The 16,465-nt window shown below is 47.7% G+C and overlaps 1 protein-coding gene across 1 annotated transcript; it reads right to left on the minus strand.

Annotated features, from left to right (window-relative positions):
* Positions 1-294: 294 nt before the first annotated feature.
* On the minus strand, positions 295-15,837 carry DUSP14 (dual specificity phosphatase 14). Its single transcript, XM_032947097.2, has 3 exons — positions 15,418-15,837; positions 8,773-8,960; positions 295-2,023 (listed from the first exon to the last, which is right to left on the minus strand). The coding sequence occupies exons 2-3, from the start codon at positions 8,823-8,825 to the stop codon at positions 1,537-1,539; spliced, it is 540 nt and encodes a 179-aa protein (XP_032802988.1). The 5' UTR covers positions 8,826-8,960; positions 15,418-15,837; the 3' UTR covers positions 295-1,536.
* Between the last annotated feature and the right edge of the window lie 628 nt (positions 15,838-16,465).

The raw sequence follows: 16,465 nt of genomic DNA on the forward strand, positions 1-16,465 counted from the left end.
ATTCACGCCCCCTTAGAGTTTCTGAGATCTTTGAGCATCATGCTTATTAGTTCGTGACTCGGTCTTGATTTTAAATGCAATTTAAAACGTTAATATCCACTCCACCAATGTTTAAACACTGAACTTATCACAAAGGATTGTTTCAATATATGTACTGTATATTAACTTGGAATAATTTAGCAAAAAAATAAAAGTAACGATACCATACCTGTACTGTATTGTTGTTTCTAATACTGTTATAATTATTGATAAAATGTCATTATTTTATTCTTGAATAACACTCAGTAATCCGTATATGCTTTACAATGAAGCATTTATTTGTAGGTTGTAAGTTATTCCGTAAAAGTGTGTCGTTACATTTTATGCAGCTATAAATTGATACACAATATGTTATATATGCCACCTTGGTGGAGTGTGGGTAGTAAAATAATAAACACACATGGGTCTCTTTCGCGGGCAAGAAAAATACACTTGCATCTTGGTTCGCCATTTCTACGATGACCTCCCAACGAATGTTTTTTTTTCAGCAGGCAAACTCTTGCATAACAGACCACGGTTCTACGAGTGGGGCTCTGAAAGTCCAAACCTGGTCCAGAGTTTGACTGGTGGAAAATATTCCATCCCGAAAAAAAATTAGTCCCGAAGACCAATAGGCTGATGAGCCAAATGGTGACTGGCGCATAGGTTTTTGCCGTTGTTGCCGCCTAGCCCTGAGATGCGTGTTCGGGTCGGAAGGTGCGCTGTCCGGCGTTTACGCACGACGTTTTGCTCCACGTGCTGGGAGCTTCCTTCAGGAACGAGAATTCGGTTTGGAGAGTTCCTTGAGAACAGCGTGCGGTACAACCCAAATATGCATCGGAGGACCAAAACGTCGTCTTTTTTTATTGACGGGCGACAGAGACCCTTTTCTGTTTAAAATTGTATGTGCTGTTGACTCTCAAGTGGGCATCGACTTCAGTGGAGAGCCCCACCCTCTCTCCAGACTCCCAAAAGCAATCGTCTCGCCAGCCATGCAGATCAAACAACGCCTCTGACTTGCCGTTTTACGTGACTTTGTTCTTTTGAAACTGTCAGAATGTATTTCAATTCCGAAATCCTGTTGGAAGGCGTGAGAACTCGGTATACGATTACACCCACACCTCACCCAAAATCCAAAATTACGATCAGCGGGGTGGGGGGGAGAGGGAACATCAGACCTACCGAACCTTATTCTCCATTGTTGGAGGGTAGCATATCTATTGGGCCCCCCACACAGTCTCAGTCTAAACTTGAACACAACCTCTGCAAGGGTCTAGCCCCATAAATCAAAAAATTAACCTCGGCCAACACAGGGCCACGTAAGGTGTGTGTGTGTGTGTGTGCACGCACGATCAGTGACGGCACTCACCTCTCTACGCTATACAAGGCTAAACAGCGGCGGAGGGGGGGGGGGGGGCGACCTTTCAACCCTCGCAAGCCTCTTCTGCCCTGCGCGCCTCCAGCCACGTAACGACAAACGAAACCACGCGACCCGAACGGTGGAACGCACGAACCGCTTCAGATCTCCTGCAGGCGAATGATCTGCTGCACGCCCCTGCCGCACAGGTCTGCCGCCTCGCAGCCCGCGGGCAGGTGCACGAGCCGTACGCTGCAGCGGCCGAACAGTTCGCGCTCGTAGCGGATGAGCTGGCGCCAGAAGCCCGAGTTGGGACACACGGCCGGCCGCCGTGCCCGCACCCAGCGGAAGGCGTCTCGCAGCACGAGGCCCTCGCCGCGCATCAGGTAGGCGATGCAGAGCGACGCCGAGCGGCTCACGCCGGCCGCGCAGTGCACGAGGGTGCGGCCGCCGCGCCTCGCCTCGCCCGCGATGCGCTCCGCCACCGGGTCGAAGTAGCGGCTGATGGGCGCGTGCGGGCAGTCGGGCACGGGCACGCGCACGTAGCGCACGCCAGGCAGGCGCGCGTCCGCCACTTCGAGCGACGCGTTCACCACGCACGTGATGCCCCGCGCGCGCAGCAGGCTCGCGTTGGATGCGCAGCGCCCACTGATTGTTTTTTTTTTGTTTTGTTTTGGGTGGTGGTGGTGGTGGTGGTGGCGGTTGTGGTAGAGAGAAAGCGCATTGTGGCAGCGAATAGGTTGTGGTGGTGGTGGTAGTGCGTGATGGGTGTCAGGTAGTGGTAGTGGCCATGCCAGCCGTGGTGACAGGAAGTGGATGATGGTGGTAAGCAGTCGTTGGTGACGGCACGGTGGTATTAATGTCAGGGAGGTGGTGGCCGGGTAATGACGGTGATGGAAGCGGGGAGGAAATGGTGATGATGGCAGGGAGTGGGTGGTGGTGGTGGTGGTGGTGGTGATGATGGCAGGGAGTGGTGGTGGTGATGGCAGTGAGTCGTGGTGGTGGAGATGATGGCAGGGAGGATGCAGGGTTGGAGTGAGTAATTGTGGTCCATGCGCGGTGCAACACAGGGATTGGGGAGAGAGGAGGCGATGGAGGGAAACAATTAATTCACAGTAACACTCGTGCCAGACGTTGGCCATAGACAAATATCATGACTGCGATTATGCAAGTGAATTATACAGCACATTTAAGCAATATTAAAAAATCTGAGTGCACACTCATAGCATTAATCAAGGCAATTAATGTGTGTGTGTTATACAGTTCATAGTTCATAGTTTCATTTATTTGGTATAGCCCTGTGAGCCATTCGGCTCTTGAATCGGGTGCAACCACAACAAACAAAAACATGAACAAGAAAACATCTTAAAGTGATTATGTGACTGTGCAAACAGAAAATCCAGGAAAAAAACCATCAAAATATTCCTGAAATAGCACCGTACACCAACGCTGTGTGCAAAAATCCCAGTGGGATGCAAGTCAAATAACAACAACAACCACAAGACAACTTAGATTAAGGCCATCAGTCTAACTCCGTACTACAATAAACAAAAACATGGCCAAAACAAAAAAAACGTTTTCGAAATCACCAAAATAAAAGCCATAAATGCAATGTAACAGTGATCATAGGGACTGTGACCGAATTTTTAACAATAAACTACATAAATAAATTATAACACCAAAATCTAGAGCCATATTTTAGGCTACTGAATAGCAGTGGCAGCTAGGGGTGTACAACTCCTCTAGAGCAGTTTTGAGTGAAGATCTCATAGGTAGTGATTCAAGTTGCAGTTTATTGGCAATAGCATTCCAGACCCTGGGGGCATCAATAGCAAAGGCCCTTCCTCCAGTTTTTGTACGGCAATAGGGAATGTGAAGCTGGTAAATAAGCGAAGACCTGAAGTCAAATTTGTTCTTTGAAACAGAGAGGAGATCCAGTAGGTAGTCTGCGGAATTTTTTGTAAGTACATCGTGAATAAATAAGATCTGGTGCACAAGCCATCGAACATTAAGAGATGTTAAGTTTGACCCAATGTAGAGACCCAATGTAGAGATCACAGTGTGCTGCATACACATTTGAACTGAATTTGCATTTCATAAAATGACATGAAAAAAAATATTTCAGCACGCTCTACACCAGTGCAAGCACACGCAATATGTATTTAGAGTGCACCGATCTCGTTACCTCGGCAATCGCCACTCCCCACTCCTCCGCCGCTAATCCTATTCTGAGTGGGAGTTAACACTGGTGTGATGTTGTCGTGCAGTTGTAGCCTGAGAGCCTGAACGTTATTTATAGTGAAATGGCAGCGTTAGTGGGTGCGTAATGAGTAATAACGCTGCATTGGACCAGTAGCCTACTCTTGAAAGCTATTTTAATGAGTTTGGTGTTGTCAGTGTAATTGTCTTAACGGCCCGCCTCGTAGGAATACGCTTCATCCAGAACATGATGTGGGATTTTTTTAAAATTCTCATTTAAAAAACTAAATCCGGCAAACACACCCCTATGAAACACATTTATTTTTTTCTTAACCCCAAAACAAATCCCCTTCTAAAAAAAAAAAAGTCAAATAATACGCTTCATAAATCGCCGGCCATGGAATCTCTGGGATCATGTAAAACAAAAACCAAAGAGATTTCATCAAGAGAAATCGACGAAATTATGGCGAGTGCTGCTGTTGTTGGCGTGATGCGTCTGGGCGATCTGTCACGTGGGGTGGAATGTGTGGAGTCGGGCGGTCGATGCCCGGTCGCGAGAGGCCGGCACGCCGCAGACAGTGTCCCCTCACCGTCCTCTCACTTGTGGTGGCTGCTCGCCACCACAAGTGGAGATGTCCCGCAGTGACTCACGTGTTTTCAGCGCTCTGCAAACTCCTTTTCCGCGAAACTTCAGGCGCGGGGCGTGGGACCGCGACCGGCTCCCAATACAGTACCACGCGATGCTCCGCTGTTTTATTTATATATTTTTTGGCTTTGAGCTGCCTGAACAATGATAATACTCTGACGCAGTGTTCCTCATTTGCAAGGCCCTCGGGCCACTGGCAGCCCCTGGTGGCCTTTAGTGCGGCCCCTGACGTGTGGCTCCAGACAATGCACGAATGTGAAAACACTCCATCGTGCTGTCAAACTCCAATGGTTTAAATTGTGTGGCGGGCCTCACACTGCTGATGTCTTATCGGCAAAAGTGCCCCCCTCCCCTCCCCCCCCACCCCATCTGAAAATTAGTGAAGAGCACTTACATTTTTATTATAATCTTAGTTCTTTCGGTAAAGTCACGTTGAAGGGAAACAACAAAATAATAAAATATATATAAAACAATAAAAATTCTCACGACGTTTCGACCATAACACAAACGGTCGTCTTCAGGTGTGTCGGTTTGCATAAACTTATTTATTTTCAAAACGGGTTATTTATTTAATTTAAAAAAAACGTCAGCGCCACGCGCAGCGATTTGGCAGTTTATTTAGACGGACTAGTCCATCTATGTTCTGAAAAGAGGAGGGGGGAGACGAATTTTTTTATGCTGTCTGAAAGCCACTGTAAGCGTTAACAATCAATTAAGACCTGAAATGGTTTATCAAATCTTTCCAATGATTGCTAAGCCAGAATCCATCTTCTCAGTTGAAATTGTCTCTGTGCTTGTATATGTGGATAGCCTCATGAACGAATCTCTCATGGTAGCCAGACAGAGGTTCTTTGTAAGCCATCTGGCTACCATGAGAGATTCGTTCATGAGGCTATCCACATATACAAGCACAGAGACAATTTCAACCGAGAAGATGGATTCTGGCTTAGCAATCATTGGAAAGATTTGATAAATCATTTCAGTTCTTGATTGATTGTTCACGCTTACAGTGGCTTTCAGACAGCATAAAAAAAAAATTCGTCTCCCCCCTCCTCTTTTCAGAACATAGATGGACTAGTCCGTCTAAATAAACTGCCAAATCGCTGCGTGTGGCTCTAACGTTTTTTTTAAATACATAAATAAACCGTTTTAAAAATAAATACATTTATGCAAACCGACACACCTGAAGACGACCGTTTGTGTTATGGTCGAAACGTCGTGAGAATTTTTATTGTTTTATATATATTTTATTATTTTGTTGTTTCCCTTCAACGTGACTTTACCGAAAGAACTAAGAATATGAATTACTGCAGTCACGAAAGCTTTAAATCAAAATTTAGCACTTACATTTTTTTTTTAAATTTGATTTGGCCAATTCTATTAGGCCAGTTCCTTTTATTTAAGGTCATTTTTTCTTCTCTTGCTGGAGGACATTAAACTAAAGTATCTGGAGAGAATGAAAGCAAGACATGAGAGTCTGATGAATCAATCTTGCGTGCTGTACGGTGCCGCCATCTCGCCATCACCACGTTTTTTATTTATATAAACGAATACGACAAGGCAAACAATGCCGGTGAAGTGCAGCGATACGATGAGAAAGAAACGTGGCCCGGACACGTCTCTTGTGACCCTCAGACACGTCTCTTGTGACCCTCAGTCACGTCTCTTGTGACCCTCAGACACGTCTCTTGTGACCCTCGGTCACGTCTCTTGTGACCCTCAGACACGTCTCTTGTGACCCTCAGACACGTCTCTTGTGACCCTCGGTCACGTCTCTTGTGACCCTCAGACACGTCTCTTGTGACCCTCGGTCACGTCTCTTGTGACCCTCGGTCACGTCTCTTGTGACCCTCAGACACGTCTCTTGTGACCCTCAGACACGTCTCTTGTGACCCTCAGACACGTCTCTTGTGACCCTCAGACACGTCTCTTGTGACCCTCAGTCACGTCTCTTGTGACCCTCAGACACGTCTCTTGTGACCCTCAGACACGTCTCTTGTGACCCTCAGACACGTCTCTTGTGACCCTCAGACACGTCTCTTGTGACCCTCGGTCACGTCTCTTGTGACCCTCAGGAACGTCTCTTGTGACCCTCAGGAACGTCTCTTGTGACCCTCAGACACGTCTCTTGTGACCCTCAGACACGTCTCTTGTGACCCTCAGGAACGTCTCTTGTGACCCTCAGACACGTCTCTTGTGACCCTCGGTCACGTCTCTTGTGACCCTCAGACACGTCTCTTGTGACCCTCAGACACGTCTCTTGTGACCCTCAGACACGTCTCTTGTGACCCTCAGACACGTCTCTTGTGACCCTCAGACACGTCTCTTGTGACCCTCGGTCACGTCTCTTGTGACCCTCAGGAACGTCTCTTGTGACCCTCAGGAACGTCTCTTGTGACCCTCAGACACGTCTCTTGTGACCCTCAGACACGTCTCTTGTGACCCTCAGGAACGTCTCTTGTGACCCTCAGACACGTCTCTTGTGACCCTCGGTCACGTCTCTTGTGACCCTCAGACACGTCTCTTGTGACCCTCAGACACGTCTCTTGTGACCCTCAGACACGTCTCTTGTGACCCTCAGACACGTCTCTTGTGACCCTCAGACACGTCTCTTGTGACCCTCAGGAACGTCTCTTGTGACCCTCAGACACGTCTCTTGTGACCCTCAGACACGTCTCTTGTGACCCTCGGTCACGATATACGGGGGTGGGGGAAGGAGGAACCAACGAGCTAAGCAAGGGAATGGGGACAAGCGCGGGGAGAGGGGGGGGTAGAAAGGGCAGGAGAAGACGGCAGAGAACGAGAGATGAAAGGGAAGATCGAGGCGAAGGTGTTGAAGTCAGACATGCCCTCGTCATGGGGGGGGGGGGGGGGTGGAAATCCGGTCACCGGCGGGTTAATTACAGCAGTGGTTTCTCAACCTTTTGTTGGCGACTGTACCCCTTCGTTAAATTTTGTTTCAACCGAGTAAACCTCTTTGCCTGACCCAGCATGGTTCTGAGAAATAAATGTACGATCGATGATCATCAACATTTTAACCAGTTGTCCATTTTGTGAGGGATCCTAACTAGCTTGTAACTGCAAGCGAATAAAACAACATTCAACGGACGCTGTGCATGCGTGATGTAATATGTTCACGCTCACTATTTACTCTACGAAACCAAAATTGTTTACCATCAATTAGTCTATAAAAGGTATTTTATATTGTGCTAGGTTACCATGTGGATTAAAAGAGTATCGTAGTCATTTCATATTGGCAGATTCATCCAGGATTATTCAACCGATGACTCTCACGTATCATATAATTTCACACATTTAGAAAATCACATCACGCACCCCGCTGGGATTATTGCCACGTTTTTCCCAGGGGGTCCGCGTAAACCCCCCCCCCCCCCCCCCCCGGTTGAGAACCACTGAGTAAACAGGGACCAATCTCTCCGTCGACACTGACAACAAGCAAACGTTTTGGGGTTTCCAAAAACAAACAAAAAAACCCCATCGACGTTATTTGTCACTTTTGCCCAAATCGCTGACTTGCAGGCAAGCGCCACCACGCCCGGCCCAACCGCCCCCCCCACCGCTCCCCTGCTCGCTGACGGGAAATGCAAAATGTGCACGAGTGCCGAGCCACGATTGATCGGAGTCCTGATTTAAACGCGGACTTGGCAAGGACATGAAGGCTCTTCCGAGAGCGAGTCGTGAACGCCCGGGGTCCATTCCTCGCGGAATGCGCAAAAAATCCAGCGGATCCACCCAAGTCCCGTCCCACCCCCCATCCCCCGAAATGCATTAGAGATCGGGATGTGCTGATCTGCTCCACACAGACCACAGTCGGTGATGTTTCCGTATTTAGATCAAGTAAGCGTACAACCTGGTGATCATGCGTTCAATAAATCGTCCCCGATGTCGGCCCCTTCGCTTCGGTGGGGAGGCTGGAGCTACACTCCCCCCCCAACCCACCCCCCCAACTGCTGAAAGCTAAGCCCCAATGCTACATTGTGATCGTCGAGTCAATAAATTGTTGGTACAAAATGTAAAAATGTCGTACAATTTAAGCGATGGGCATGCAGCCTTTAAGCATATACACTGGGGGGGGGGGGGGGTGAGCTGGGGCAGAATTCACGAGAAACAAAGGCAGATTTTAGCGTTACCCATTCTGTTTAGCCTTAAACGAAGTCTGTTTAACATCGTGTCAAGCCCCTTGAGTGTTTGTACCCCCCCCGCACCCCTTAAACAAGGTCATCTTACAGCGTTGCCTGAGCGGCGTGCGCGTGTGTGGGGAGCGGTAGCGCAACTGTCCCGCCTGCCTGCCACCCCCACCCCCTAGGTCATCTCGGTCTCAAACGAGTACCTGGTTGCGATGTGTGAACATCGCCACTGGGAAGACAAAGGCGGCCGGGCGTGGTGCCGGCCATCCACCCTGTCGTGTGCCGTGCCCGCCGGCCTTGATGTGTGCTCGCTAAACAGCACTTGCCCCAACAGTCTGTTAAGCCTATATGGGTTGGGGTGGGGGGGGTGGTGTTTGTCTTTGTGCAACACACCAACAACTTACTTGCTCAGGTAGAGGTTCGGTGTGATCTGGGCAATGCTCGGTAAGCTCGCCATGCTGTGTCGTTGCCGAAGCTTCACGTCTCCTTTCCGATGCGATGCCGAGCCGCCGAGGCGCCAACGTCCATCGGCAAGAGCGGGCTCTTTGCGGGCTGTTTCACTCCACTCCCCCGCAGAGCATTGTGTGACCACCTGTCGGTGAATATATATTTATGTATCTATATCTCTAGTCTCATCCGTATGCCATAAAGTGGTCAGCTGTTGTCCAAGCTCCTAAGTGCGCGCGTCAACAACAAAAAAAAGGGTGCAGGGATTTTTAATGCCTCGCGTGATTTAAACGCGTGTGGGGCCACACGATGAGATGGGCTGCCGGATGATATTCGGTCCGCGTGCCCTTGGGAGGCTTGCAATTTAGCTGCGGCGCGCACCGGGTTTCTAGGTTGCAGGTTGGCCGAGTGGCTGGGCGGCACGGGACCCCCTTTTCAGGAGATTTACGGATGACGCCCCTGGTTTTTAAATGCTCCTGTGGATCTGCCATTTCAATTTAACCAATAGGCGTCTCCCATTTTGAGTTACGAGGCATCACAGCTGTTTCGAGGTCATATTCTCAACAAATGACATCAGAGGCATCACTCGGGAAGGGAGTGTGGCGCTGGACAATTGCCACCCCCCCCCTGCCCCTTGCATTTTTTAGATGACCATTGTACGTCATGCACCACTTTTGAGATGTTCGTATTACATAGACATATATATGCATTAGTACTGTTGGTAGACGTATTTATCTGGGTGTGCCAGTGAATGACGTCACTGGGTGCAGGCTCGCTGTTGAGATGAGGTCAGCCCTTGCTCTCCACCATCGTACATATTTTCTTCTCCTCTGTCCCGTGGCTGGGTCTGGGTGGAGTGTCACCAGTTGGTGGTAGCGCGCGTTTGGAGGTATTTAAACACGTTCATGGTGCGGAAAGGTTCACGCACTTTACTATGAGAACTATAAGTTCGATTCCAGGCTACGGCTAACTTTAGTGGGCGAGTGATATCTGAACTGGTACCTGGGCTACGCCTGACCTAGAAAACCTAATTATGTTGACGTATTATAACGTTATTTTAGTTTACGTTGTAATATAAAACACGATATGTTTATTAAATAATGTTTGCAGATGTAGCCAGCCTCCCTTGCTCCCACTTCTATGCTGCCTGCCTCCACCAACCCACACTGACCAGTGTGGTGAAGTATGGTCAAACAGCCCACATGATTGTGGATTGACTAAGTGACTGTTCCTTATTTTTATTCACATTTAGTAAACGCCCAAAGGCCAGCCATGAAAATTGGGAATGATGTAGGCTCGTAAGAGGCAGCCTCATCCATACATGCTACATTAAACTATTTTTATTTTATTAATAAGGCCCACTGAGCTATATAGCTATTTTCAGAAGCGATCAGGCCATAAATGATAGCTGAACTAAGTGGCTTATCAGGTGGACATTTTTTTCAAATACTCCAAACGCATATTTTAAATGTAGAGGGTAAAACCCGAGAACATGCAAATTCCAAATATACAGACGTCAGGGGTCGGGATCGAACCCACAAACCTATTGTGTACCAGGCGAGGTAGTTAACATCTCGCCACTGCGGCGCCCCATGCAGTGCTCACGGTCCCAGAAAGTGAGCGTCAGCAAACCGCACTCTAGCACACACCTATAAATAATCGCGAGGCAGCTGCATGCACACCCGGTATGTGTCATGCAGAGCTCCGCGTTAAATCGCACCGCAGCAGAACAATATCGATGACCACGGTGAATTCCGTCGGTGGGACCAACAATTAAAGTCGGTGCCCGTTTTTAGCTGCACGTCGTGTTAAATATGTTTCGGCTGTTATCCGATCTCGGTAGATGCGCCCGCCATTTCTACAGATTCTTCTGCATCCACGCGACTGGGAAATGGTGCGGTGGTGGCCATGATATGATTTTGGTCAAAATATCCCACACAGGGTTCTCTCTCTAGAGCTCCTCGTAGTGGAGGGCCTACCATCGGCAGTGGCATGAGCAAGATATTTCAGGGCTGTATACCTTTATATAGCACTACCATAGGCCGAAATGTCCTATAACGCGACTCGTTTTGGCATCGGCAGGCATTGTTTATCAGGACGTCAATGTCAGCTAACACAGGGGATGTGTGTTCTGCACGTCCGTCTACGTTTGTGTGGCCCCTTGCTTTGTGCGAGAGAACTTAGAAAGCTACTGCACGTCCACAGTCGGTTTGTTTTCGGTTGATCGTTGCAGCACTGAAATCAACAACGGGCATACTGACCGACTACGTACACACACACAGAGGCTGGCTCACTCTACACGTTGTATCCCATGCCTACGATGGGCCATTGAGTTTGATAATTCCACGACCGAACCTCGAAGGTGTGGTTCTACAAAAAAAATATCAGTAAAAAATGTAAGTTATTAAAAAAAAATCATTATTTATATTTTTCTCACATCAGAAGCAAGCACATCAACAATTCCGAACGAAATGCTCTGTTTTTGCCCCCCCCCCCCCTCCACTTATGCAGAGGAATTATTTATTTTAGTATAAAATTGAATATCGATCAATTATACAAATCTCATTAATATAGAGGTTTTAAATTAACTTTCGTGACTGCAGGAATTCAAATTCTTGGTTCTATCGGTAAAGTCACGTAGATAGGAAAAAAATATAAAGTAAAAAAGTAATCGAAATATTTATGTATTATTTTACTGCGTGACTTTACCGAAAGAATCAAGAATATAATTTAGAGGTGTTTATAAACGTCATTTTGTTTTCATGGGAACTGAAATGTGGAGGGGGGAAAAAAGCTTGCATAGAAATCTGGATAGGAAAATAATAAAATAAATCCTGACAACTCTATATTCCTTGTGGGTAATGAAAGCCTTTGAACATCAACGGACCGAGTGCACTGCACTTCAAGGGAATTATGTCGAGATACGTGGGCTGTTTTTTTTTTTTCTCCCATCAAGGTCAGTCATTGCTTTCTACGCCGGGCGTACGGATTGTTCAACCACCCATTGTACAGGGTCCATATGGTGATTTCGGCCAGAGAGACCCAGACACCTCCATCACGCGGTAGCGTGGCATAGCCTCGGAGGCCACAGAGCGGCGGGCTGCAGTTATTAACCTTCCGCTCGAGCGCTCCTCGGCCACGCTGATTTATAATTGGGGCTGCGCGCGGGCGCGCTGGTGCCTATGGCGTCAGCACCTTTGCAACATGTAACGTTTTGTGTGGGCGGAACTGCCACTCCTACACCGCGAGGCTGAAATCGGAGGTAAATTATGTTATTCGTCAATCTCACTCTGCAAGGCGCTAGAGCCGTGCCGGACCACAGGGGAAGGTTGGGTTGAAACTAAGCGTGGTGGCCCACTTATTTTTGGCGGTGGTCAAACATCCCCAATATAGGACCACAGTGTTTCGGACAATTGTTGTTGGTGCCGGGTCTTGGCTACCTTTCCCGCTTGTCTGCGATTTTTCCACGACTCATTTCTCTCTCTCTCTCTGAGAGTGATTAGCGCTTTGGAGGCAAGGATTATTGGATCACCGTTGAAAATCTGGAAACCCTTGCAGGTGAAATATTTTTCGAAATAATAAGGTCACGTATAATTTTGAGACTCCCATAACCGTCGAGTTGAAAGGTTGGGTTGCCAACTCCTGAGGTGCAAAACAAAAAAGACCCAGGAAAATGAATTGGGAGTTTGAAAGCTCACGTTCCCAGAAGAGGGGAGAACTAAATAAGGATGCATTGTCATGAGTGGTGCATTATTATTTCACAACTGACAGAAATCGGGACTTGTAATGTCGCAGGCATACTTTTGCATATGACCCAGGACATCCGCCTAAAAAGACGATTTATTGAAAATCAAGACACGAAGCAACCGTACTGAGAGGTGGAAGGGAGATGGCAGTACTGCAAATGGTTTTGTCAATCCGTGTGTGCAGGCCTTTGAGTCGTTACCCCCTCGTATGTGCGAGTTATCATGGCCTGATGTTATTTTCCTCCAACATGCAAAACGCTTGTTAAGTGGCATTTGCCAAACAAACCAATGCAGGACTTCTGAAAAGACTCTTGAGACTCTGTGATCATTTTAAGAAGGCAAAACATTATTTTCTTGCAAAAGGGAATACTGTACAAGCAATGCTGGAAGATAAATGACGAAATAAACATTCGTATCAAATAGGCAGAAGCGCTTATCATATTGCTAGCATGTCACGCGTAATGAGCGAAATCTCTTATCTGAAAATGTCTCGAATGCTTACAAAAATAGAAAATGCACATGCCCTGTATATATTTATATATTTATCAGATGTCCCTAAATGAAAAACCTTTGAATTAATAAGTTGGTGTCATATAAATAACGTCATCTGTATGTCTCAAAAACCTCTACAGTACTTCCCGACAATGTAAAAAGCTGAAATTTGGAACATAGGTAGCTTTTAGGACACAAACAACAAGAACAATCTGAAAATCAGAGAGTTTTCATTTTAAGGCCCCCAAATCTCGATCTTAAGTGCCCCATAAACATGTTTGTGCGTGTCATTCAGAAACCGTTCAAAATACAATATTGCGGGTTTTGTAGTTTTGTTAAAGAGAGCCGACAGAAGGGTTGGAGGGGGTTCGGTGTTTATTCCTCTTCTGTCATCCACACCTCTCTCCAGCCGTCTCTCAAACTCTTTCCCGCCCAAGGCCCCTTCTTCCTGCCAGTTATCTCCTTATATCTCCTCGATTACCCCTCCCCCTTCTCCTGTCACCGTCCCACCAACCCTCCTATTGGTGGGAATCCTTCCCCTGGCACCCCTACATCTTGATAGAGCATTAAACAGCAAATCAAATTAAAGCGAGAAACATTGTTCCATCTTTGTTTTTTTTTTAGATATTTCAGATTCAAGCGCTTTTTACCTAAAAAAATACACATTTTACGATGTTGAAATCTGAATAATTCGAAAGCGGTAAAATATAGGAGCTTCCCCCCATAGACTATTAAGCTAATTATTTTTTGTTCTTTCTCATAAAAAAAGAATGGAATCTTTAAATTGAGCGGTTTCCGGTGGATACGTCTTTTAAATATAACAAGTTGAATCAAGTCGTCAACAATTATTTTCTGTGGAAAAAATACACATTAGTGTCCGATCGTCGATACAAATAAAAAAATATCATAGGTTCATTATTATATGTATTGCAAACGTTTGCCTGGCAAAGACAGGCTTTATGAACTAGTTCATAAGCTGGAAACCTGATAACCGCGTGCGATCCGTTAGCCTTTGTAAATAATTTATGTGTAAAGCTAGAAGGTTTTTATGGACACAGTGAGCATCTGGGACTAACACAAAAGCGATTTCAAAGACAGCGATGACACTTGGGAGCGAGTGTCCATCGATGGGTGGGGGGGGGGCTTGGTGATCAGTGTGCTGCGCTACGTACTCGGCGACCTGCATTTCTTTCATGCCTTTCCAAGTCGCGGCTAACATCAGTTGTCAGCGAAGTCTGGCGCAGGGCCAACCCCCCTCACCAACCCCCTCACCAACCCACACAGACCAGTATGGTGAAGTATGGCCAAACACCCCCCTCCCCCCCCCACAAGACCAAAAGTTGTTCGGAGGCCAACATCCAGGAGGGTTATTGACAAAAGGGGCAGTGAAATACTCTTGGTCGCTGTGGTTTCCGATTTCACCGTCCAAGGATTGTTCAGTTCTCGTGCCAGGAAAATTCACAGTGGGTGTCGGGGACAAAAAAAAATAACTGGGGCGGTGGTCCATCTCCTCTTTACATCCCTGAGCTGAGCGGTGTAAATCCCATATTCCTACGGCCCCGGGGAATATTGTCAGATGGGACACCAAAACCGAGATGTTGCTCCCCCATATATCAACATGTGTAGGTGCTGGAGCAGCGAGTTGTCTGGACACACACACTGTATTATCGACCGCCGGGCCAGATCACGGCGTGCGTGTGAGCCAAGGAAGAAACGGCACACGAACAGAAATGGAGCTGATTGCGCCATACCCGAAACTGTTGGGTCCAACGTAAACTGCGTACTAATATTGCGCGCTTTGTTTCCACAGCATAATGTATGTATTGCATTACAAGGCACGTTCACACGCGTATCTAGATTTGCATTCCCTGTCCGAAAGCTGGACTAATGCTAATACCACGCCTGCATGTATTCACACAATAGGCCTACATATTGTATGAGTGTATCCCATTACTTGTTAAGAAATTTACATTTTATTGCAGTTTCTTATACTCAAAAAGGCTTATTTGTAATTTAAAAAAAGTATATATACGGTATATAAAAAAACCTGTCAATCCACTGTTTGATGAAGGGCCTCGCCAAGGTGCCAGTCATGAGGGTTTTTGACCATACTTCACCACGATGATCGGTGTGAGTTGCTGAAGGAGATTAACACGGTTGGCTGCGTACGGTGCGAAAGAAGTTCAACACACACACACACACGGGGTGGAGGCCAGGACTGGCTCGTGATGGCCACAGAGAGGCACGACCGATCTGAGGTTGCGCCGGATTTGGAGTGCAAGTTCACTGACCGGCGGAAACCACCGTTCCATTCAATAATAATAATAGCAATAACATTGTACACAACGCCGCAAATCTTCTTACCTGAATCACTGCGCTTGCCGGGCCACTTGACGGTTACGCAGCCACCACAGTTTGGCTGTAGCCGAGGCTGGGTTGGCGAGTGCGGTTGGTGGATGGGGGAGGAGAGGCGAGCCGTGCGCCGCGGATGATAATCCCAGCGCGCGGCTCTGTTGTCTGCTGTGTCCCTGGTGACGACGCACGGACGGACGCGCCTCACGCACGCCGGGCGACGCGCCGTTCCGCCGGATGGAGAGTGATGGGCGATGGTGATGGGATATGGGGGATGGAGATGATGGTATTTCGTGGTGGTGGTGGTGGTTGGTGGTGATGTTTGCCCGACGGCGGCTATGCCCTCTAATCGTGGCGCGCGCCCCACCCCGTGTGCCTTGGCGCGGTTGTGCGTGCGTGCGTCCGTGCGTCTGTTTTGCGTTCTCAGCGATCGTCCCCCCCCCCTCTCTCTCTCGATCTCCCCCCCAGCCCGCCACTTGCACTTCCCCCCCCCCCCTGGCAACCTCCGTCGGCTCATTCACGCCGTCTTCTTAGCAACACACGTACACACGCAAGATACACGCTGGACTAGCCTCACACTGCTGCTGCTGGTGGTGGTGGCCAAATGGAAATTCACTGTCGGCCACCAAGTTGCAATTTGCCCACCCACCTCTTTGCCAACCGTGCGAGTGTGTGCCAGTATCAAGGGATAGACACCACCCCCCCCCCCCCCCGATTCCACGTGGCTAAACGTCGGCAATGATAAGTGGGGCGAGTTCAGATATAATAGCACACGGCTCGGTGTGTAGAATACTTAAAACGATTTGTTTGGTACCGTTTTCTACGAGTATCTCGGAATGGAAATGCAAGCGAAACCCCATTGATAGCTCTTGGCGGACTTGCCTCGTCATGGTTTAAGCTTAGGGTCTGAAGTCCCTGGACCACTAAAAAAAAATACATTTTACAAAAATAAAAAAATGCTCGTTTGCCAGTCTACACAGAAACCAAGGGCTAATGACGTGGTGCAATTATTTATGACTTCCTATGCAGTTGAAGTGATGAGCAAGTTTCTTAAATCCAC

The sequence above is a fragment of the Petromyzon marinus genome, chromosome 5 (genome assembly GCF_048934315.1).
Source record: "Petromyzon marinus isolate PM22_M1 ecotype Great Lakes invasive population chromosome 5, UKy_Petmar_22M1.pri1.0, whole genome shotgun sequence".
Taxonomy (NCBI): domain Eukaryota; kingdom Metazoa; phylum Chordata; class Hyperoartia; order Petromyzontiformes; family Petromyzontidae; genus Petromyzon; species Petromyzon marinus.

Coding starts and splice junctions, on each gene's coding strand:
- DUSP14 (XM_032947097.2), bottom strand. CDS start 8,825: ATGGCGAGCTTACCGAGCATTGCCCAGATCACACCGAACCTCTACCTG. Junction 2,024..8,772: donor CCGAACCTCTACCTGAGCAA/GTAAGTTGTTGG, acceptor AAAAACAATCAG/TGGGCGCTGCGCATCCAACG.